The following is a 23,668-nucleotide window of genomic DNA, read 5'->3' on the forward strand; positions in this document are numbered from 1 at the left end:
TCTGTAGAGTATCTCATGTGCTATATTTAGGCGTTTATAAGTTTGAAGTGTCTCTAGGAACATTGTTCTCTAGTGTAGCTATCAGAGAAAAAATATTTCACTTTTATCTTAATTCCCCACTGTAAACCAGTATTATAGAAATAAGACAAATGAGATTACATATTTTAGTATTTAAATTCTTGCAATATTTGAGCAATTTCTGGTTGTCTTTGTAATTCACAAAAAAATATTTTATCTGTTTAAAACTACTTTCAGCTTAATAGGAAACCAGCAGCATCACAAAAATTTTTAGTAAGCTATATGCCAAGCCAAGATTTATTAGTTGCAAATTTCTTTCTCTGTCTGCATTCAGAATAGAAATAAAATTGTAGTTTTGTTATAAAGGTGTGTGAGAGAACCGGAAAGAAATATTACTTACACAGCAGAAACAAAAAATTATTGAGTTCAAAACTGACCCTAGAGATCATTTAGTCCAAATACCTGCTCAAAGCACAGTCAACAAGAGCAGGTTACCCAGGGCCATGTCACATCAAGTTTTGACTGGCCTTAAGGATGGAGGCTCCACAACTTCTCTGGGCAATCTGCTTCAGTGTTTGACTGTTGCTACAATAAAAAAGTTGGGGTTTATATTTAAATGGAATTTATTACATTTCAATTTGTAATTTTTATCTTTTCTTTCACTGGGTACCACTGAAAAGGGTCTAGCTCTGTCTTTTTCACTTTCCCTCTCTGTTTTAGTTATTTGTATTCATTCATCAGATTCCCCTGGGCCTTCTCCAGGCTAAACAGTCCCATCTCTATCAAGTATCTCCTCATACAGCAGGTACTCCAATATCTTAATCATCTCCATGATTTCCTTCTTGGCCAATCATTTCATTGTTTCTTATTCTGAGTTCATTTTATTTACTGTCCTCCACTTCTTCTTGTGCAAGTTGACATAGTGCAATTTTTCTTTGAATAACATAGTGTCATTCATAATTGTCATTACTTAACTATCCATCCACTTTGTAATTGGGCAGTAGATACACTAGGAATTTGTCTACATCTGCATGTCATGCTGATCAATGTTTTTTCTTATTATATTGTGTGTTCTTTTTCATTGTGTATTTGTACACCTCTGTTGATCCTTGTCTTCCAGACTGAAGCAGAGCTTTACACAATATAAGGAATAAATTTTAATATTAATGACATTTTAAGTGTTTCACTGATATCATCTTATAAATATCAGAAACTTTTAAACTAAAACACCACAGATTTCATTCCTAGGATTTGAATTTTAGTTTTATTAAAGGTGACTGTTAATAAGTTTATCTTGGTATCTTCAGTATTTAAATAATGCCTAAAGCTTGGATAAGCTTTATTGAATTTAAATAAATGGACCTACTTTTCAAATGCATTAGCTTAGATATACTTTAGGCAGTATAGAAATAAGGATCTAGTGCATAAAACACTACTGACATTTTTCTTCCTTAAATTTGTGACAATATTTGGGGGTAATAAAATATATGACATGTAATTATTTTATAATTATGGCACGTGTAAAGCATTTATGATGGATAATGTTTTGAGCATATACACAATAGATAAACATTTTTGGTTTTAAGATATAAGTATTAATATATACATATAATGCATAAGTTATATATTTAGATTATATATAAATTACAAAAATAAGTTATATAAAAAGACCATTTTTTGGTATTTATTATAATAATGATCTATTTTAGTTAAACTCTAAGACAGTGGAATTTAATGATTCATTGAGCATTTCAGTGTGTGGATTCTTTTAAAAAGAAAACTATTTCTCTGATGGCTATGTAAAAATGTAGTTGGAGGGGACAAGAACACAGGTCGAATAAGTTCATATTAATAGAGTTTATCCCATTCATTAAGCTGATGAAATGACAGATTTCAAAATGTTGTCAATTGGGAACTGTTAATCAAACGGACGTAGTATATTCTGCAGTGACCTTCTTGTATCCAAATGGTATGGAAAGCCATTATTTGTAATTTTGATTCTCTTGTAAAAAATTGCAGATGATAGTGATACAGAAAAGTGAAAACATGTGAAACTGGACACAACGCAAACTTTATGGCATGATGAAATGAATTCACTGAAAGTATTTAATAAAAGCTCATATATTTGAGAATTTATGTAAAAATTAAAAGGAGTGGAATCAGTAATGGATTTCCATTAACAAGTGCAATGGAAAGTCTAGGTGACACACCTGTTCAACAACTGAAAAAAAACCACAAACTTCCAGGGAGTTGCAGTAAATCCAGAAATTATAATGATAAAAATGCTAGCTGCAAACAAGGAATAGGTGTTCTGTATTTTATTTCAAGAAGATGCACTGGAGTGTGGTGCCCAGTAGTTTTCATGTTAAGTAACCATCTCTGATGCAAAATACAATTTGGAAAAAAAAGTGTGATAACCATGAAAAACTATTCTAAAACTTTGATTATTTTTTTTTTGAGGGACCCTTCAAAATATCTGAGCCATAATATTTTCACTGTCTTATAAATATTGTCTTTGGCAGTTTGCCCTTTCTATGAGTATGTAAATCTTGCTCTTCTAATCATTAGAAGAGCCCTTTGAGGAAAAGTCTGCTGGATTGAAGTTAGTTGAAGTTAGTTGAAGTCTGCTGGATTGAAGAATTAAGGCTGAGATTTTCTTGTTGTAACTTACTGTCATCCATCTTCCTGCTAAGTTTAGTTTTGTGGTCCACTGTTTCTAGTCCTCTTACATCACATTTGTGTAAGTGCTAATTAAACAAAGTTGGTGCAAAATACTTTAGTGAAACTGTATTCTATAAATCAACAGGTAGGAACTTTGTGACTATTTCAAAAGGTAACATGTTCGTAAGGGTAACTCATGTTTGGAAGATGTAACTCATGTTACATCTATTCAGCTATTAAGTCTAATCCATGCTGGCATAGATAATAGTGGGCTAGAAAAAATCCTAGGTTTACTGACCCTGAATAAGAGGAAATAATGTAAATTAACTGAGTTCCTGATGGGTTTAGTACTAGTATTTTTCCTTGGCTAAACATTCAGAAAATAACAAAGGAGCAAGCAGTTGACACAGACGTTACTTACCATATCTATTCAAGACTTTCCCAAGAAAAGTATTAGCCATAAGGATGTCTAATTAAAATAAAACAGCTATAAAATATTACTAAGTGTTAGTAAAATGAGTCAGAGTAAACTGCAAAAAGTACTGTCTACCTGTAACATTTTGTTGCTGAACAGTAAATACTGAAAAGCAGCTCAGGATTTAGAAGTAAATGTGTAACTTGAACCAGTACCTATTGGAACTGTTATCATATGTTACTTTATTATGTTAAATTATTTTATTAATAAAGTAGCAAATGATAAAATTGCATCTGTATGTGATATTGCTAGCAATTAATCTTAAATGATACAAGTCAGTATCCCACACATAAGAAGGTGTGACATCTAAACTCAGCTATCTAATCTGGATTTGTTTTGGACTTTATGGTATTTTATTTACATTTATCAAAGGCAGCAACTTCTAATAGCAGTTTTCCATGACTTATGAGTAGATTATCAAGAAGATCCATCCAGGCTCTTCACAGTGGTGTCTGGCAGGAAAAGACCACAGGTGAAAACTGAAAACATCTCAGGGTGCAAATTGCTAACATCTTTAAACAACCTGCTCCACTTTGTGTCTGTAGAAATTTTTTCACTATGTGGACAGACAAGCAGTGGAATAGGTTATCCAGAGAGGTTATGTTGTCTCCATCCTTGGAGGTTTTCAAAACTAACTGGATAAAGCCCAAGGCAACCTGGTCTGTTCATGTAGATGCTTTGAGCAGGAGACTGGATTAGAGATCTCAGGATGTCTCTTCTCCCTAAATTGTGTAAGGTGGTAGAAAAACATGAAAAACAATTTATACCAAACTAAAGTTAGTAGCTGGTTAAAATAAAAAATATCAATAAAGCCCTAATAGAGTCCTAGTAGTTTCAAAAAGAAATGAGTATCTTGTGTCAAGACCAAAAGCTTTTCACAGTGTGTGAAATTTACTGTAGCAGTATGAGCAAGGCAGTTTAGAATGGATCACAAGTTTAAGGGCAAACTACAGACCTTAGTCTTCAAATGAGTGGCAAGAAAATGGACTTCTGTAAACGGGAATAATGCATAAGCTCTCTGTACATTAAGAGCCCATTTGAATGCATTTATAGAATCTGTGCTTTAGCCTTCCTCTGTTTAACTTAGGAATGCATTTTTCCAATGGGAATGTAACTGAAATCCAGGTCTCAGGTTAACAGTTCAAAAATATGAGGCGGCTGAAGAAGTTTATATACTGACTTTGGACCTGAGGATGAAGAGCAGACACAGTGGACTAAAAAGAAGCCTTATGAAGTTTTCCTTTTAGAAAAGTATCTTCCTTTATTTAAAAAGATAGTTACAGACAGTAGGTGCATTGCTGCCTGTATAGAAGTAAAATTACTAAAATCCATTTATCTTGTGTCATCACGGTATGATTGTACTGACTGACTGTATATACAACTGAGAATGGATATAGCTGTATGATTCCCCCTGCATTTTCAATATAAATATATATGGTTTCTAAATCAATGCAAGATGTTATCAGTAAAATCTCACTAGGAAAGTCCATTTATGACTATATATATATAGTCATTAGCTAAAGAGTCTATCTATAGAGAGTCTATCTATATAGTCATATAGTCATAAGCTAAGTAGCTTCATTATTATGGTGAAATATTCTGTAGTTGTAGAGTCTAATTAAAAATACCTATTAGCCATTTTGTGATTGCTATGTCTAGATTGTATTTAAACTCTTAATTCCTTTTAATAAAACAGGTGAAACAAAAGTTTTTCAGAAAAAGATCATCAAAAGAAAATTCAATCAGCATTTGTTCTTCTTTTCCCCAACATTATTAGTAGAAGCTATTAAATGCTTTCAAAGTTCAATTTCTGCAAAAAATTAATGTGGCACTTCCTCAGGGTTACATTTTAGAGTTAATTTTTAACGTAAAAATATCAATACCTATAAATACTTACTGCACATGCTGTGGCCCATACACTACTCAACATTTATATGCAGATTTCTTACTGATGTTATTTGTATCTGCATGCACAGATTTAATTCAGTGTAATTTTAAAAATTGTTTTCTTAGAGGTTGTGTATCAAGTTTCGGCTCTGTGGAACTGAAAAAAAAAGTTCTCCCTTTTTTCTTTAAATGTTATTTTATGAAAAATAGTCAACTAGCTGCTTGGAAGCAAAATGTAAATGAAGAATCAAAGCAGGAGGATTTTACTGTGCCTTAGGTGCTTCTGTAGATACCATCTATAACTTGAGTTGTCTGCTGATGGGTGAACATCCTAAGACTGCATGTGGTAGCAAGACAGGGAAACTTTTACACAGCTATGAAGAGAGTATGTGCAGTTCTTACATGACACAAAAAGAAGGGAAGGTCTGGCAATCACTATTCACAGAGTAGTTCAGTAATGTACTCAGAGTGCATATGCTAGCATGAAAGGAGAAAATATTATTACCCTTTAAGATGGGGTATGAAGATAGAAAATAAAGTGCTATTGAGAATTTACTGTTACAAATGATGTTCAAACTATCTGGCAATTTTTGAGGCAACAGGGTGGGAACAACTGTCAGTGGTTCAGCTGATTTTGGAAAGTGTCCTGTGGAGTATGATAAATTCTGTTTCTTCCTCCCTCTTGTCCTGGAAATTCTCTTTCTTGTTAAAGAACCTCTCTTTGAAAAACTGTCAAGATCGATGCAGAATGTGAGAGCCATTCACCATTTTATCATGCTGTATCTTTGAATGGTGGAGTAAATGCTGGATTGTGATTTCCTCACACATGACATAATTAAAGTAAGAATTTATTGTGAGGAGTATTTTTCTCCAGTCTCTGCCATTTACTGTTGGCATTATTGTCTGCAGTGAGCTCCTTCAGCACATGGTATGGCTACTGTTTTTGTTGCTGTACAACTCTTCCATTTTGCTTAGGACTGTGCTTTCTGTTGAAATGTCCTTGTCAGACTTGTTTCTAAGTGCTATTGTAACCTTTAGTGGGTGCAGAATTTTTCTCTGTAGCAACTAGTTTATCCTCAACAGTCCTTGGATGCTGTCATAAAAAGGCCTTTGTCTCAAGTACTCTAAGGTCAAGAGTAAGTGCTGTTTAAGATTATGCTTTCAGATAGATAAACTTTTTCCTTTAAAGTCATACATATATTCATTCTAAAAAGTGGAATAATGTATCATTGTCAAGTGAGACAAGTATTGTTTGTTATGGAACTTATCAGAAAGCCATTTTAGGATGTAATCATTTGTTAATGATAATAAATGTAGATTGATAAAATCCTAGTTTTACACCATTCCTCTCCAATTCATTCTGAAAAATTGCCAAAAGAGAATTCTCTTACTCATATTTCTTCATTGTAGAAGAGTGTAGGAGGCCTGGCATTGCGCTTCAGGAAACTTAGCCTCTTATTTCACTTACTTTCATATAGTGCTGTTTCGGAATTTATTGATTGCCAAAAGAATTGAACATTTTGGGGATAACACATATTAGCAAAAATGGCCACATGTAGTATTACATTTTTATATCAGTAATTCTAGCAGATCTTTGTTTCCTCAATCGGTAAAGACTTTTTGTTGTTGTTGTTCATATGGTGGTATACTAGTTCAAGGATATAGAAACAGACTTACAAAAGCTCTGAAGAAAATCTTGAGATACGAAGACATAGACCTGCATTTTGGATCTCTGTCTCTCAGGCTGGAATATGTGATTGTCCTGTTCTGTCATGAGACATCTGCAAGAACTTCCCTAAAGCTTTACTCCACTGCAGATGCAAACAACATGCATATGTATATGTTTTTCATTTTTCATTTAACGACCAAGGGTTGGATTTCCGATTGTATTTGTTAAAAGAGCCTGATATTCATTAAGGCTGTCTTAATGTTTTAACACCAAAATTTACAACTGCCAATAGACTTCCAAATGGTCTGCATCTGCTTTCTCTGTCTTTGTGAAGTTGCATCTTCTGACAGTCTCTAGTGACTTGGCTTCAGACTCTTATGGTAATACTGATAGTTGCCTCACAAACTATTAATAACATGAGTTGTTATGTTTCTCCAACTTCTACATGTTGACCTATGATTTTTAATCAAAATTAGTTTTAGTTTCTTACTTTAGTCTTTCCTTTCTCCATCAGTTGGAATACCATCAGTAATATGCAATCCATAAAAACTCTGCTGTGGAATAAAACTTTGCTGTCTGATAAATACCTATAAGTTCTGAATACCAATGGAAATTAAGTGTATGACATGTTTTTGACCAGCAAAAAAATTAAATTAACAGCACCAAGAGAGTTTCACAGTGTAGCATAGAAATATTTTACTAGGGTAGGTCTAATGATATGTTAAATTTGCATAACAATAGACCATAGCAGAACTTTAACGTGCTAGAATATGGTGTGGGATTGTGAATGTTGCACAGTCTACACAATACCAACTAAGCAAAATAACGTATATAAATATATGAATTTATATGGTTTTATAGGGGATAAATATTTGTATCTTGTTTTAAAACAGGTATTCTGAAAATGGTGTTATTTGCAGCTATGTTACAGAGATAAAAGTATTTTATGGTACTTGTACCATTTCTGCCATTTCATGCCTACATTTGCATATATTTTACAAGGAATCCTTAGTTTACAACTTGCACAGAGCTACACAGACATATGAAGAATAGTCTTTCAAGACCTGTTGACAGAGATTAGAAGTAGATGCTGTAGATTCCTTTTCACTATGATTTCCATTAACTTTTAAATAAAAAATACTATAGATCATTTACTAATCTGCTATGAGTTATTGCTGTAACAAAAACTAAATGTAAATTGACAAAATACACTTGTATTATATTGTATGATTTAATTTGAAATGTTACAATTGATAGTCAGTTATCTAAATGTTTCATAATGATTTCTGTAAACTAGTAAGGACAGCTGTACTCTGTTAGAACTTACTCCTTGAAGCAATCTTTCAGGTGCAGCACTTCCCATTTTTAGAAGTTCTTCAGTAAGAAAACTGCTTCCTGTCCCTTTCCCTGCACTTGTATAAGCATATATACATGGGCTTCACAAATATGTTAGCATCTAAAGAGCACAGCGAAGAAATGACAGAGGGAAGACATACGCTTACAAAGTTTTAGAAGATGGGATAGTGGATGTTCATATTTTCTGCAGGAAGTGGTATTTTTCTTCACTTCTACCCCTGTAATAATGCTTTAAATATTCTGTGTTATCTCAGGTTTAGCAAACAGGAAGCAGGATAACTGTTTCCTTAATTATAAGGAGAAGAGAGTTTCACATTTCAGTCTACCTAGTACAAGAAAAATCTCTTCCATACGAAGTTTGTGTATTGCCTAATCTGATTGTCTGCTTCAACATGTTTCTTCTAACTTATAGCTTGTTTCTCTTTTTGTATTTCTGTTAACAGAAAGCTGACCTTGCAGTTGCACCATTGGCAATTACCTATGTTCGAGAGAAGGTCATCGACTTTTCCAAGCCCTTTATGACTCTTGGAATAAGTATTTTGTACCGCAAGCCCAATGGTACAAACCCCGGCGTCTTCTCCTTCCTGAATCCTCTCTCCCCTGATATCTGGATGTATATTCTGCTGGCTTACTTGGGTGTCAGTTGTGTGCTCTTTGTCATAGCCAGGTAACATGTCAACTTTTGTGATTTTTTTGGCAATTGTTATAATCTTTTTCTTACTAATGATTGTCAAAAGTCACAAAAATTTTCTTACTTTCATACTCTTATAACTTCATGATGTAAAGAAGAATAATTAATGATGAGGGTTTTCACTATTAATCTTCTCCACCACCATACTAAGTCTCCAGTTTCTTATATCACTATGTCCTAAGTATGCTAGGAAGCTTTCTCCTTTTATTTATAAATATAGAGACACTAGAAAGTTTACAAAATGTCTTTTCCCAATTATGCTGTGTTCAAAAAGACAGGGGTTGACATATTTTATTTTGTTAGCCTGATTTTGTTTGATGCTATGCTGCTTAATCTCAAATTGAGTGCTTAGCTGCCTGTGTTAATCCTAGAGGTCAAAACTGGGCCTCTGCCTATTATAAGTCACTTAATGTAGATTAGTATTTTAGAAGGAAGGTAAGACTATTTAGTTTTTACCTGTGTGCTATAAAAAAATCCCTGAGATACTTCACATAGTTTAAAATCTGAGACTATTTGGAAGCATGTTTAGTTGAGCTTTGGAGTTAAGAAACTCTATACAACAGTTGTTAAATTCTAAACTGATTTAATATATAGGGCTCTCTTTAGAGAAGGAGAAAAACATCTGTTGTCAAAAATTTCCATTTTATTTACCTTTTCCTTTTTAAGTAATTAAGACTGACTCCAGATGCTCCCAGAAATAGTCTAACATGATATAACATTTACTTTTGCTGTGACAGAAACAACAACAACAAAAAAAATCAGTAAAAAAACCCCAGTAAATCAGCAGTTCACAGGGATGCAGTAGTCCTAGTAGTCAAATATTTTTTTAGTCAAACACATATTAATATTATCGGCTTTTATATCTTCAATAAGTTGTTATTTTTTACTTGATAATTCAATCTCACTTCAGTCCGAGGATTATTATTTCATTCTGTGGAACAAAGTATAACTTCATGTTTTTCTTTACCTATTGTGCTGTAGTTGATAGCAGGACTCTCCATCCTTCCCTGATACTATCTGCTTAATTTTGGAGGAATTGTATCATTCCTCTACTAAGGGGAAAAAAATATATTTAGAAACAGGTTTAAAAACAATTTAGCAAGATCACCTGTACATAAGATATTGTAGTAATATAGATAACACTGAAACATATTTTGTAATTAGTAACTTCACTTATGTGCCTTCTTTAAAAGTTTGCTTTAAAAAGCCACTTACATTGAAAGCTTCTTGAAAGAACAGTATATTTTAGTGGACTATATAACCAGTGAGTAAATTAATTTCTGAGGTGCTCCTGTGATACAGATACTTCTTAAAGCAGAGTCAAGCATAAATCACAAATATTATCTTTTGAAACACCTCATGTAAAATGTTTATATGTATGATCAAGAGTTCTAAACCTATGGCTATCACTGAAGGGCATTTCAGCATGTTGCACTGTGCTTTCGATAGACAGCTTCCAGTAATGCTAGTAAGAGTCCCATAGCTGAGTTCCTACTTTGAAAATATGTCTTTTCATATTTTGCAGGAAAGATATGTGTTCTTGAAGCTTTTTATTTTTTTTTTCTGAGCTATTCAGACACCTGATCTCACTATCAGAACTGGGAAGAACTTTTTAAACAGAAACACTACATAGTAGATCATTATAGCTGAACTTTTTTCACTTATTTGTCTTTGTGTTGAGCACCATAAATTCCTTACACATTTGGAAGCATTGTCTTCATTGTAAAACAAGGTGAAATATGTTTTATACTGAGCAGAGAAGGGGTTTGTTTTGGGATTTTTTTTTGTAGAGTTTTATAAAATACCTTTTTTAATGCCTGTTTATATCAGCCTTCATATCTAAGTTTTTTAATAACACTTAATTGCCTAACCAAATATTGATATCAAATTTAGAAATAAAATATTTAGGATTATGTAAGTCAATCTACAAATTTTATCCATAATTTGGAATGAATTAGTAGTATATAATAACATTTTCTAATGCTATAGTTCATATAGGGAAACAGGTGGAAGCTAAATATGAAATCTGCTGAATATTACAGAGAGAAAAGAACATTATTCAAAAGTAAGAGGCTTTTGCGAACAGAATTCACAAAATGCATCCATCATGTAAAGGAAAATACTGCTAATTGAAGTGTGGTTGTGAAGAGGACTTTGCAGTATAGTGCTGACTATCTATTTTCAGTACAGATTATAAATTAGGTATTACACAGCTGATGATGTATTTTTCAGTCCTGGTGTCATGAAACTCTTGGACTGTATCTCAGTAAATTAATAGGTTCCACCTAGAGTATGTTACTAAGAAGATTTCTGTTTCATAATAATCCTTCCATAATGAATGTTTGACTACCAGTGTTTCATAATACTTACTGTGTTTCATAATAACGTGTACTTCTGTTTGGAGCAGCACTTAGTATGTCTTTTATGATATGATGTTTTGTAATTGCATCAGAGTGTGCAGTGTAGAATATTTGTTTTTAGATTTACACCTCCCATTTTCTGTCAAATTTTTCATTATTTTATTGTTTTACCATTGTCTTCCAGACAGTGTTGGAATATAAGAGCTTGGTACAATGAAAATGAAAAGTACAGTTCTTTTTATGGTACTTGGATTTCACCCATTAATTAGTGCTATGGTCATATTTAGGGAAGGTTGAAGAAATCAGTAAAAGGTTCAAGAATCTTTGAGAGAGAATTGCTGAAAAGAGTAATATATTAGGCATAAGTGGAGAAAAAAAGTAACATAAATCTTCATTAGTCTTTTCCTTTGTTTGTCGAAGCATTGGATTTTCCTTCCAATTTGACAACCAGATATAAAAAGATTCAGTCTTTCCATACACAACAAGACAAAAAGCTAGGAGGGAGATGGATTTTTTAGCTGTAGGGCTTTTCTATGTCATTTTCGTTGTGTAGTCCCCACCCAAAATGATGAGTCATCTATTTAATGTAGGCATTGCAGTTTTTGCATTGTGATGCAAAAATGAACATGTGAATGAAGATATGTGTGTTCTGTGCTGTTCTTTTTAGCTGCCTTTCTGTGTGGGGAATTATAGTAGGCAGTGATTCCTTCATATATATGGAATCCTCAATCTTGTTTTTTCTGTTTGTTGAATCTAAGTAGTTATGGTGGTCTCTGAGTTCCTTGTCATACAGGCTGATGACTGATAGATAAACCCAGTCTGCTTGACACTAAGTCCGTTGCTTTTCTGTGAACTGAGAAAGTCATATCATATAGCTTTTTTTTTTTTTTTTTCTCTTGTGGCAACAGTAATAGATCTGTTTCTGATGTTAGCTAGCAGTGTCTCTGTGTCACTGTTAGGAGTGTCTTCTGTCATCTAAAGTCTTGTAGCTTTCCAATTCCAGTATCTTCACTCTACGCCTCTGCCTTTACTTGTTTCTTTGATTTAGAATTCCAGTTAAATTCATAGTTTACATGTGATTAAAGGAATGAAGAATGGAATAAAGTGTGCCAACTCTTTTTTGTCTTCTGTCAAGCACACAATGTTTTCTCTTCTATGTAATGAAAAATCTTGGCTACTGGAATTTCATTTCATTTCTCTCTGTTGGTGCAAACCATTGATTCGTTTCTGAGAAACATGCTGGTTTCTTACAGTGTTGTATACCAACTTTGTAGACGCATAGTTTCTCTTTTCCATTAGCCTATGTATATGAAACTGGCATTTTTGGTCTCTGAAAAATCGATGTATTGGTAACTTGAGGATACTTCCCATTCTGCGTAGGCAGTATGAAGGAAATCAGCTTCATACTTTTTAAAAATGTTAAATATGTTTGATATGCATAGGTCTTTCAATATGTGTGGTTTTGTTAGCATAAGGACTGACACACAACCACCGGAATGGTTATATGAGGTGCTTTATTGCAGCGCTGGGAAACCAGGGGCACGCGCCCAAATCTGGCTTTGACCTCGTCATATCGCGTTCGCAATTTATACACTGAAGGTTACATAACTAATACATATTAAATACAGATTGCATCATTAACTAATACATATGCATTAAGGATTGCCACATCAGTCTATTATGACATCAGCCTCTTCTGCACTTGCGCAGCCCCCCTCTGGTGGTCGTCCTGATGAAGTAAGGAGTCTTCCTCGGATGAAGTAAGAAGTCTTCCTCGGCTTGTTCTTTTTACCTTTTTGTCCTCTGGACATATCCCAACCATTATGTGGACGCCAGCATTGTTCTATTTTCCCTTGACTACCTCTGGTAATTTCTAGGTTCTGCTTGGGTAGAATTTCACAATATACCTCTCTAAATTCACCCATACACCCTTCACCTTATATGGTTATATAAGCTCTTGCTACCAAGACTACCATTGTATCACTGGTTACAGGTTAACCATGATACCGGACTGCAGACCGAACTGCAAAATTATAGCTCTTTCTAATCTACAAAATCACACTATTGATTTATAAACCTCTCAAACATAATCATTCCTACCATTTTATATGATTATTTATCTTAAAAACTTCACTCTTTTCTAACAGTTGGAAACATCCATGTCTTCATGAATCTTTCCTGAAAAGACAAGTTGGAGGCTGAACTCCTTAAATGTTTTTATGCAATCATTTTCCATCAGATTTGCTGCATTTCAAGTTATTCCTTGCACATTGAAATATTTCTCTGTGTAGTAAGGTCTGCTTGCTGTGAACATGCCTGTATGTCATAAAGTGCATTTAAGTGACTTATCTTCATAACTGGAAGAGGTACCCCTGCTTTGATGTGATGCTTCACCTTTATGGATCAGCTGTGAAGCAGATAAACTACCCTGGATAAAATCGTCCACTAATGAGCTCTTATGCTTCTTATACTGACCTGTCTGAAGTATCACCAAATATTGCATAAATATACATTAAACTGCCCTAATCACTAATACTAAATCGTGGATTATAATTTTAAAGAGCTAGATTTACCTTAACTTGTACCATATTCTGTACATTAGGACATTCTGCTTTTTCTTCCCTTCAGCAGAATTTTGCTATCCTACTTTTCATAAGTCAATCCCTTGTGCTGGTTTCAGCTGTCAAAGCATTTAGTATCAACTATTTTTTCATTTCCTTGTAAGCAGTAATAAAAGCACAATGAACATTTCCTCACCACCAAATAATATTTCACTCCTACCAGCTGGAATAAATCATACTAAAAGAAGACAAGATTTTCAAAACTGTCTCCACACATTTATCTTAACCTTTTCTCTGTGAAGAAGCTTAGGAATAACCTGCTGCTTCGGACTTGAACAAATGCCCAGGCATTATCTCTCTCTGGAGTGCATGCATATTCTTTTACATCTTAACAGTCTTCATTTTTATTTCATATTTCTTGATCAGCTGATTTCTGTCCTTGAGCTCATCTGACTGATTTTTAAAATACTCCTTGAAAACTATCTTGATGGAATGGAATTAATGGCAGAATGAGAGGGAACTACACTTCCAGTTACTATGGAGCTCTGGTTACTAAATTACTATATTCAGACTAGTTTGAGTAGGAAGTTAGCATGTTTGCCCTTTACTCTTAATAAGCATTCTTCCTATAAGAGTCCTCCTTAGGGAACCACAGCATGAGGTGTTTTGAGGAATGGTTTCATCATCTGATAGGGCAATCCAGATGTCAACCCTGGAGCCTGTTGCTCTTACTATCTTACAGTTTGAAGATAGTTTTGCCTCAGCTGTAATGCAAGTGGAGATATTGTATTTGACTATAAAATACTGTGTAAATAGACAAGGGTAAAATAATGCAAAAAAAAAATTACAAACTTTCCAAAACTGCTCCATGACAATTATTTCAAAGTCAGAGACTTTTATTTCTGTTAAACCAAGTTGCAGTTTATGATTGCTTCCAAAATGCTCAGTATAGTCTGCTTCTTTTCATATAATTTTCCATTAAATCAATTTTTGTACTCATAAGCAAATTATTAAGCACATGTTTTTCACGTAGTCTATCATGCTATACATTATAGTGTTGTGGTTTAAATCCAGCTGGCAACTAAGTAGCACGCAGCCACACACTCACTTCCCACTTCCCCCCCCAGATGGGATTGGGAGGAGAATCAAAGAATGTAAAACCTGTGGTTTGAGATAAGAAAAATTTAATAACTAAAATAAAATAAAAGATAGTGATAACAAGATACCAACAATAACAGTAATGATAATGAAACAAAAAAAAAAAAGAAAAAAGAAAAAAAAAAAGCTGAGAAAACACAAGTGATGAACAATGCTCACCACCCACTGGCCAATACTGAGCCCAACACAAGCAGTGATTGGTCCCTTCTAGGTAACTCCCTCTAGTTTATATACTGGGCAGGACATGGTGTGATATGGAATACCCCTTTGGGTAGTTTGGGTCAGGTGTCCTGTCTGTGCTCCCTCTTGACTTCCTGTGCCCCTTCTCACTGGCAGAGCATGAGAGACTGAAAAGTCCCTGTTCAGGGGAAGTGTTACTCAACAACAACTAAAACATTGGTGTGTTGTCAGCATTATTCCCCGACTAAAGACAAAACACAGCACTATTCCAGCTGCTAGGAAGAAAATTAACTGTAATTGTACAGTCATATTCCCTTGACAGCAGTCACTGGAAATGGTATTTCAAATATGCTCAGGTATCAGATCAGATATCAGATATTCAGATATTTCTGAGTATCACTTTTCAAAAAACATGGATGACAGCTATAAATTGGTGAAGCAGAATGGGAGTTTACTGTGCTGTATTACATTCATATTAATGCATAAATCTGCATAATCTGTAATAGTAGTTAAGTTTTATTTTCAATAGTCAGCACACAACTTATATTGGGGTTGTGGTATTTTTTTCAATATTAAAAACGTGAAACATACTGGAATTACAATACTTTCTCATGGTCATCATCTAACTTGTGTAATTATTTTGAGAAGCTGTGATACAGATTGCAGTCTGTGCCATAAAGTCTAAATGCAGATGGGGATATATGTTTTAAAAAACAACATAACAATGAGTTAAGCAGCAATCTCTCTGTATCTTGGCACTCAGAAAGACACTTTGATCTCTCTGGCCTCCCACACATGAGATTTATGTGGGTTCACTGTCAGGTTCACTGTCAGCTTCAAGAATCTCTAACACATAAATAAACAACTCAGCGTGGGCTCCTCATCCTTACCTCTCAGGATTCTCTTGAATTGCTTCTGAATGCTGTCGGTCTCCTTCAGCTGTGCAGGGGGATATGAGAATATCAAGAGTTCTCCAAGTCTATGTACAAGCATGGCATCTAAATAATAGCCTCTATTAAAATACTGTTTGAGATTACAGGGAGAGGAAAATTCATATCGATATTGGTGGTAGGTCAGTCTGACATCCCAGATACTACTTGCCATGCATCAAGTATAGGAAGAAACTACTTCCAGCAAAACAGCTGAAATATTTTAACTGAGGGTGGCTGGAGAACTTGTAACTCACCTGTCTTAGTAGTCCAACAGAAGATATAGTACCTAAATATCCATACGCACTTTGAGGAAGAAATGTATTCTTACTTCAGCACATCTGGTCAACTCTGGATTCTTTTGTCAATAAGGGGGTTTTTTTGTTTGTTATTTATTTTTTATTTTTTTCCCCTGTGTGGAGGTCTAGTCAAAACTTTGTCTTCCACAGTTGTGGGGGCTTATGAAACCAAGTAATAGGTCTGTTGACTTGTGCCATAAACAAAATACATTGTAACATGCATTTGTTTGTAGCACTTGCTCCACCAGTATGTTGTAAGTAACTTTTTTTAATTTTGTAGTTTAATCTAATCAGAAAATGCTTTTTATTCCCCCCCCCCCTTTTTTTTGTGAAGAGTATAGTGGTATATTTATGCTGTATAAAAGTGAAGATGGCCTAAAACGTCTTTCCATCCTTTCTGGTTTTTTTTGTCATTATTCTGAACTCCATCACAAGGTTCTTCAATTCATCACTAATTATTCAGGAACCTAGGTATTTTGAATATCCAAACTGAATCATAACCCGTCCATCCTTAAGTGTCTTTTATCAAAAACAAGTCAGTCTCTTCATTCTGCTTCAATATTTCAGAGAAAAGTAAATTTACACAGCTATAGATAGATCACTATCTCCCTTTAGATGTGCAGCTTATTCTGTCTGTATTCATTCTGACTTTACTTTTTAAGCCTTCCTTGTTTACCTATATGTGTTATATATTTATAAACATACATATAAACATATGAACTACATATGAACTATTTTTCATATCATGATTTATCTTATTTTCAGTTTCTTATTTACACTGAATATTGGTTTGTATCTTAAGCAGTAGTTTGTATCTTTGGATCTAAAGGCTGTTTGCTAAAGCTCTTAGAGAGGATTCAGCTTGATAAATTATATTTTCCTTGGTGAATGTCTTCTGAAATAATGAGTTTATTCTCTGGTCTTCTTCCGTTTTGCCTTTTGACTGACTAGAATTGTTCTGTTTGAGTCATTCTGTTTCACACATTTCGTTACTAAACATCTTTCTGAATGCCATTCACTGTTTATCTACAGCATTATTTCAAACCACCTGCCACCATTTAATAATTGGGTTTGCATTCCCTTCATCTAGAACAAGCTGAGATGCTGGAATTCATTTTGCCATGAGTGTTGCTATTTCTTTTCACACACATGTAATATCAACTCATGTATTCATATCTGACTTTACATGCCTAGTTTTCTGGAAATTTTTACACGGTATGTGACTGAGTTAAAACATTATAAACATACATATTATTGCATTTGCTTTTGAAAGTATCTCAGCAGTCAAAACAGTGACATTTCTCCTAAGAAATTTTCAATTGTCTTTAATTGGGTTTAACTACAAGCAAGGTAGATCTCATCTACCTCATTTCATGTCTTTGAATGCCTTCATTAAAAAGTTTCTATAGGTGAGTCAGTAACTGAAGACTCTTGTCAAGAGTTCTATAACTCCACACAAAATGTTTCATACATATCACAGACAGTTGCTTTCTTAGTCTGTATGTACTGTTACCATCCACTAGCAATTAATCCTACAACCCTTGCTGAGAATGGTAAAAAAAAAAAAAAAAAAAAAAAAAAAAAGTCTGAGGAACAATTTCATCTAATGTATTGATGTATACAGTGGTTCATTTGTATATTTAACAGCTCTTGTTAATTGCCAGCACATACACCTGGTAATTAACACGAGAAGAATATTGGATTACTTGAATGAAGTAGTTTGCTTGGGAAAAAGTTGAGAGTCTCCAGAAAAATTGTTGAACATTCTACTCTGATATTGGATCATTTCATTCTGTTTTCTCAAAACATTTTCTTTCCCCGATAAGTGACAAGAACAGAAGATCCCAGTCTAGAACTGGCACCTTGTATATTTATTTAGCAAAACATAGTATGGAATATTGTTAAATGTGCCTAAAGAGAAGGATTCCTTCACAGATGAATCAGTTTTCAAGTGAAAAGATTTTATTTTTTTTTTGGGAAATACCAGTCTTCTTTATGTTTTTGGAGGTTGGGAAAAGGAGGCTTGTTTGCTTTATTCTGGGTTGGATTGGTTGAGCGGTTTTTTTGTTTGTTTGTTTGGGGTTTTTTTGTATGTCTTCTGCTCTGGCTTACATAACATTGGTGCAGAGAAAGAAACTGTAACTCTTACCATAATGCATAGCAACAGTTTTCTCATGAGGTGTAGGAAACCATGTAGTCCTCCAACTTCAAAACACAAGAATCAAGTGGAATGGGAATAGAGTCAATAAGAATCCAAGAAGGTACTATGGTGCTGTCAGTAGATTTTATTAATAATTGGATACAAGTGGCTATTTGAAAATATGCAAGTTAAATGATTTACTCCTTTTCCTTTTAGGAAATCCCAAACCAAAATAAACTTGCCAGTGCCTTATCTCTTCAAAAGATAGAGCCCTTCTTTCTTGGGCTATGGTTAAACATGCATACTTCAAAACAGAAGCATAACTTTAAAAGAAATAAGGAAATAAATAGGGAATATTTATTGACTTTGTTATTCAGGATCTGGAGAAGATTGTTCCATACATGCTTCTTTCAGCAGAAGTATAAGAATTATTTGTCATTTAGCTGTTAGCCAGAAGTTTGCCTGGCTTATGTAATTCTCTAGTCTAACTGAGAGAGGAAGAGTCATTTAAGTAGCAGCAGGGCTTGGCCATAAATGAGTCTGAAAAAACAAGGTATGGCAATTTTTTTTTAAACAGTTGTTGTTTGTTTTGAAGCTAAATCAGTACTGTGTCACCCAGACATTCCTGTTTCATCTATAATAATCACCCTATATTAATTCTAGTGGTGGTGAAATTGCTTTAGTGTAAAGCTAATCAAGCATTTTCAGACTTAAGAACAAAGGTGAGCACATTTTTGTTTTTATTATCGTATTATTAGAAGTTCGTTCTTAAGCAACAGAGGTATTCTTACGGGGAAGTAATTATACAATATTGAAAATTTTCAGCATTGTAGCTAAAAAGGCATATATCAACAAAGGAATATAATTGATTTTATAAGAAAATAATAAGCTTTTAAAATGTCAAAGTATTCATTATTAATCATTCTTATATCACATGAGAGTGTACTTTAAATATTATTATTTTTTATTAAATAGGCCTGTTCTATCACTCTGATGTCATACTGTTTTGTTTTATTTCATTTCGTTTTGTTTCATTTTGTTTTGTTTTGTGTGGCCATTAGATTTGTGTGGCACCTCCAATTGCTAATTAGGATTTGCCAAAAGACTTTGCAGCAGATAGCCTCTAGCTGTGAGAACAGTGAAGGCAATGTTACTTCAACTTGATGGGATCATTCATATGATTTCACCTGACTAAATAGAACAAACAACCCAGAGCTACGGCTATTTTCCATTTCAATTTCCTTCCTCAATTATGGGGAACAGGAATGCTGCATGGAAAACTTTTCTTGGGGTAAATAGTGAAATGGTAGATAGCAGAAGGAGATTATGCATTTTCTTTTCATTCTTCCAGATCCTTAAATTTGTTCTTTCCCATGAGAAATAGCATTTTGTAGAGATCAGTGATAGGAGACAGTTTTCAGCTAACAAGTACTACAGCAATTAGTTAATTCCTGGAGCAATTTTCTTGGTAGATATTTTGTAGTGAAAATTAGAAAGATTTTTAGTGTAATGCAGGTTCAGAGAAGTTCCTGTGAAAGAATTCCACTGCTTAGAAAATTCTCTGGTTTCGTGGCTGACATAATGTAACCAATGAGCCCTGTCCAGAAGAAAAATGGAAGCAGTTAGCAGGATTTTGTACATTGCACTGCTTTGCTGTGCTCACAGAGCATGGCAAAGTTAATGTCAAGTAGAAAAAATATCTGGAAAAGGCTTTTAATTAGTCATATTTATCCTCCACACACTTCTCTCTCTCACTTTCTCTCTCTTGCTCACCCCTTATTCCTAATGGGCATGTTAGAGGAGATTGAGTAGTTAATCACGTAAAAATCCTGGTCAGTGTGCCCTTGATTTACTGGAATGAGAGGAATTTTCACCTTGCTTCAAATGTAACTGTAATTACACAAAGTTCCTAGGTAGATGGATACCAAAAGCTCCTCATACCTTTCTGTTCTACTGCTGCTAGAAGCCCAGTTCTGCCTTCAGCTTAAATTGTCAACGGGGGCCATTAATGTTTGTAACATCTTCCTCATCATCCTGACCTTCATGCTGTATAGTCCTTTGCACCTGTGCAAAAGCAAAAGTCAAAACCAAGAAAGGTGATGGTGTTGTGGCTTTATGCATGAATGTAAATGACTCTACAGGTGAAAGCAATGGAGATTTCTGGGTGATACAGAAAACTATTGGGTTTTCCTGTAACACATGACAGCTTTCAGAAACCATTGCCAAGCAGCGTCACGTCTTCTTGTTATAGAACAGCTGCTAAATGGTTGGTTAAAGAGTTCAAATTTCAAAAGGAGTAGTTAAATACTTTAAGTAGTTAACTATTTTAAGTATTTAAATAGGATGAAATTTTTAATGAGGTGTGAAAAAAATGAAGTGAAAAATTAGTACATTTCTAAGTAGTCAGAATCAGGAGTCACTTCACCAGCTACCTAAGCAGAACCATATTTCAATTTACAGTCTACATTATAGAACAAGTGAATCTTGAGGATGATTTTGAAAGACAGGTATAGATTTTGGCCTGAGGCTTTTCTCACATGAAGTCTGGCTGAGATTCAAATGGCACAGGTAGGATAACTGTACAGGTTAGCCTGTGGGAATGACATTAAAATCATCTTTAAGTTTGTCTTTCTCTTGGGAAAGAGCAGTTAACGTGAGAAATAAAGAAGCAAAACCAAAGTTACCAAAGTCCAGATTAATTTGTGTGAAAATAATATGTTTGCAAGTATTGAAACTTGATGGAAAGCTGTGCAGATGCTTGATAGAGGAGCATGCTCCTATCTTACATATCTGTCTTTGAAGAAACATTGAACTTGCCTGTAGGTCATGTGTGATGTATACTAGATCCTTAAAGATACCTTGAATAGGCTGGAAAATCTGAACATCCTGAGATATTGGACTTTAGGCAGCTAATCTCTCTGAAGTTCTTTAAGTCACAAACATTTGTTTTGACTATCTATACAGAGGGACCATAATAGATTAGATTTGGGTGGGCCATATGGTTCTAGAAGCAGTACATTTGAGTCAAATGACAGAATTAAATACAAAATAAATTCAAGTTAGTGGCCCTCGGTAATGAAAAAGGTAGTATAATTGTCCTTCCTCAATAAAAGAGAAATTGGTATCTGTAGTCTATTCCTGTAGAAAAGGATGAGTTACTGCATATGTCAGAAGCAGTTAGGATTTAGAACTTACATTGTTGAAATACTACTTCTAGATTTACAATTTCTTGGAAACATAGTCTGGAAGAAATCCTGAGTTGAGGAAAAACCTGATACACTTAGTACCTGACAGGTTTTAATCAAATTGGTGAGGTGGAGGGGTGAATTCCAGGTCACTGATAGTGATCTGAAGGAGGCACATGGGTGATAAGAATGTGAGGATGGGAGTTCCTGACTGTCAGTGTTATTAACAAAAGAGGCATTAGTACCATTTTGTATCCAGATGATTGTTTTATATGCAGTTAAAAATAAAAAGAAAGATGTAAAGTTATAATTCATCAGAGTCCCTGTGCTCCTGAAGAAAGCCGTCATCCCAGTTATCCCACCTACAGTGCTTACCAACACTTGATCTCTGAACTGCACCACAGTGTAGCAGAAGCCAAAACTGTGAATGGGAATGTGGTAACAAGTAAAGTGTATGGATGATCGCATCCCATTGCTGAAACTTGAGACATTCCGTTTGCTTACCGATAAAGATTTAGGCACAGAAGCTCACCGAATTATTTGGATTCATATTTACACTGATTTTTTGACAGGACTTTAAAAAGTGCTTGAAGTGCAGAATTGTTTTCTGTAATATAAAAAAATCATAAACAATTAATTTATGACTGTTTGTAAAAGAACCACTGTAGCTTTTTGTGGATTTTGGTAAATCTGTATTAAAGTCCCAAATCTGAAAGCTATTCTTTTCCTTCAGAAGGCCATTAGGAGGCACAGGCCAGCAATTATGAATCCAAGTATAGGTTTTCTTTTTAAGTCAGTGTATCTATTTACTTACACATTTCACGTTAGATTGGAGATCTCAGTTCATCAAGCTTTACAAAGCTGTCTTAAATTTTAAGCATGTGATTGCTGCACTTAAATTGCTGGCAACATTAACATTTCCAAAATAAAACGTGTTTAAAAACCATGCTGAATTGCACAGAGGTTGTCACAAAGACCACTATTTGCTCATGAAAAAAATTAGTTGATTAATTCTATTTTCCATCTCTGTGGATTTTGGTGATATCTTTAATGTAAAAATAATAATAAAAATGATTTTTATTTAAAAAAAAAAAAAAAGAACCTACACAAAGCAATTCTCCAGGTCTTAAATTTTGATGACGAAATTTTTTAGCATTAGAGTGCCATGTAAGTGCAAAAAATACTATAAATAAATACTGTAAAATACTCCACATGACCACATATTGCCAAAATTAATTTTTGTAACTTCTTATTTTTATTTAAGTGATATTATATTTTGACAATTAAAAATATTTAAGGAAATATTATGTTGCTCTTGGAAATTATTTATTTATTCTATATGTAAAAGTCATATCTAATGTGCCTATATTAACAGATATCTTATTAGGTAGTGACTCTAGTGTAATAATTTTTTATTCCTGTCATTCTAATGGGTGACGTTTAATGTACAGTGGAGGGCAACAGTGAATTATTATGCACTCTAAGCTAAAGAATTCTTTTACTGTGATGCCTAATGTTAAAATCTGCTGCTGAGAAGGCTGTTACAAATCTGAAGAGAAATGCCAAATTTGTTGTGCAACCTTAGAGTGATCTTGCCCCCCCATTTTTTAAGAGTTCATATATTTTTTCATTAAAAAATATGGTTTCACACTTCATGACATGCCTTTAGGAGGTCCTCTGCAGTACTCCGCTTCTTCCCTCAAACTCACAAATTTCTATCTACTGAGGTAGTGCTTCACTTTTTAAAGAGGAAACATTTACATTTCTCATGTATTCTTCTTGTGTAAAATATATGACTTTTTCTATGCAGCATAAAAGTAACTTTTTTTTTTTTTTTTTACAGTGTGATAGAGCATGGGGCAAATATCCACTTGTTATTTCAAACTGTTGAACTAAGATATTGCTAGCATATTGCACTGTGCATATTCTTTGAATATCCTTAGATCAACAGACACAGATTTGTTTATTTTCTTTGGTAACTGCTTCTGACTTCAGTTTCTAGGTTTTATTAAAAACATTCTTGAAGGTGTGTTCTGGAGTGATATATAACAGAATTATGCTAAAATGACTCTTCAGTAGATGTGACAGTCTACTTGTAG

The 23,668-nt window shown here is 34.1% G+C and overlaps 1 protein-coding gene across 8 annotated transcripts in view; it reads left to right on the plus strand.

Moving 5' to 3' along the window:
* Window positions 1-23,668, plus strand: part of GRIK2 (glutamate ionotropic receptor kainate type subunit 2) — a 401,313-nt gene that overhangs the window by 247,939 nt on the left and 129,706 nt on the right. For all 8 annotated transcript variants that reach the window (XM_061369881.1, XM_061369874.1, XM_061369873.1 and 5 more), the window contains one exon: window positions 8,510-8,733. In XM_061369881.1, the coding sequence (XP_061225865.1) occupies window positions 8,510-8,733 (224 nt within the window). The remainder of the gene's footprint in view (window positions 1-8,509; window positions 8,734-23,668) is intronic.

The sequence above is a fragment of the Neopsephotus bourkii genome, unplaced genomic scaffold (genome assembly GCF_033783945.1).
Source record: "Neopsephotus bourkii isolate Nb327-2 ecotype Australia unplaced genomic scaffold, CSIRO-AGI_Nbou_v1 NB_1511, whole genome shotgun sequence".
In the NCBI taxonomy this organism is placed as follows: Eukaryota; Metazoa; Chordata; class Aves; order Psittaciformes; family Psittacidae; genus Neopsephotus; species Neopsephotus bourkii.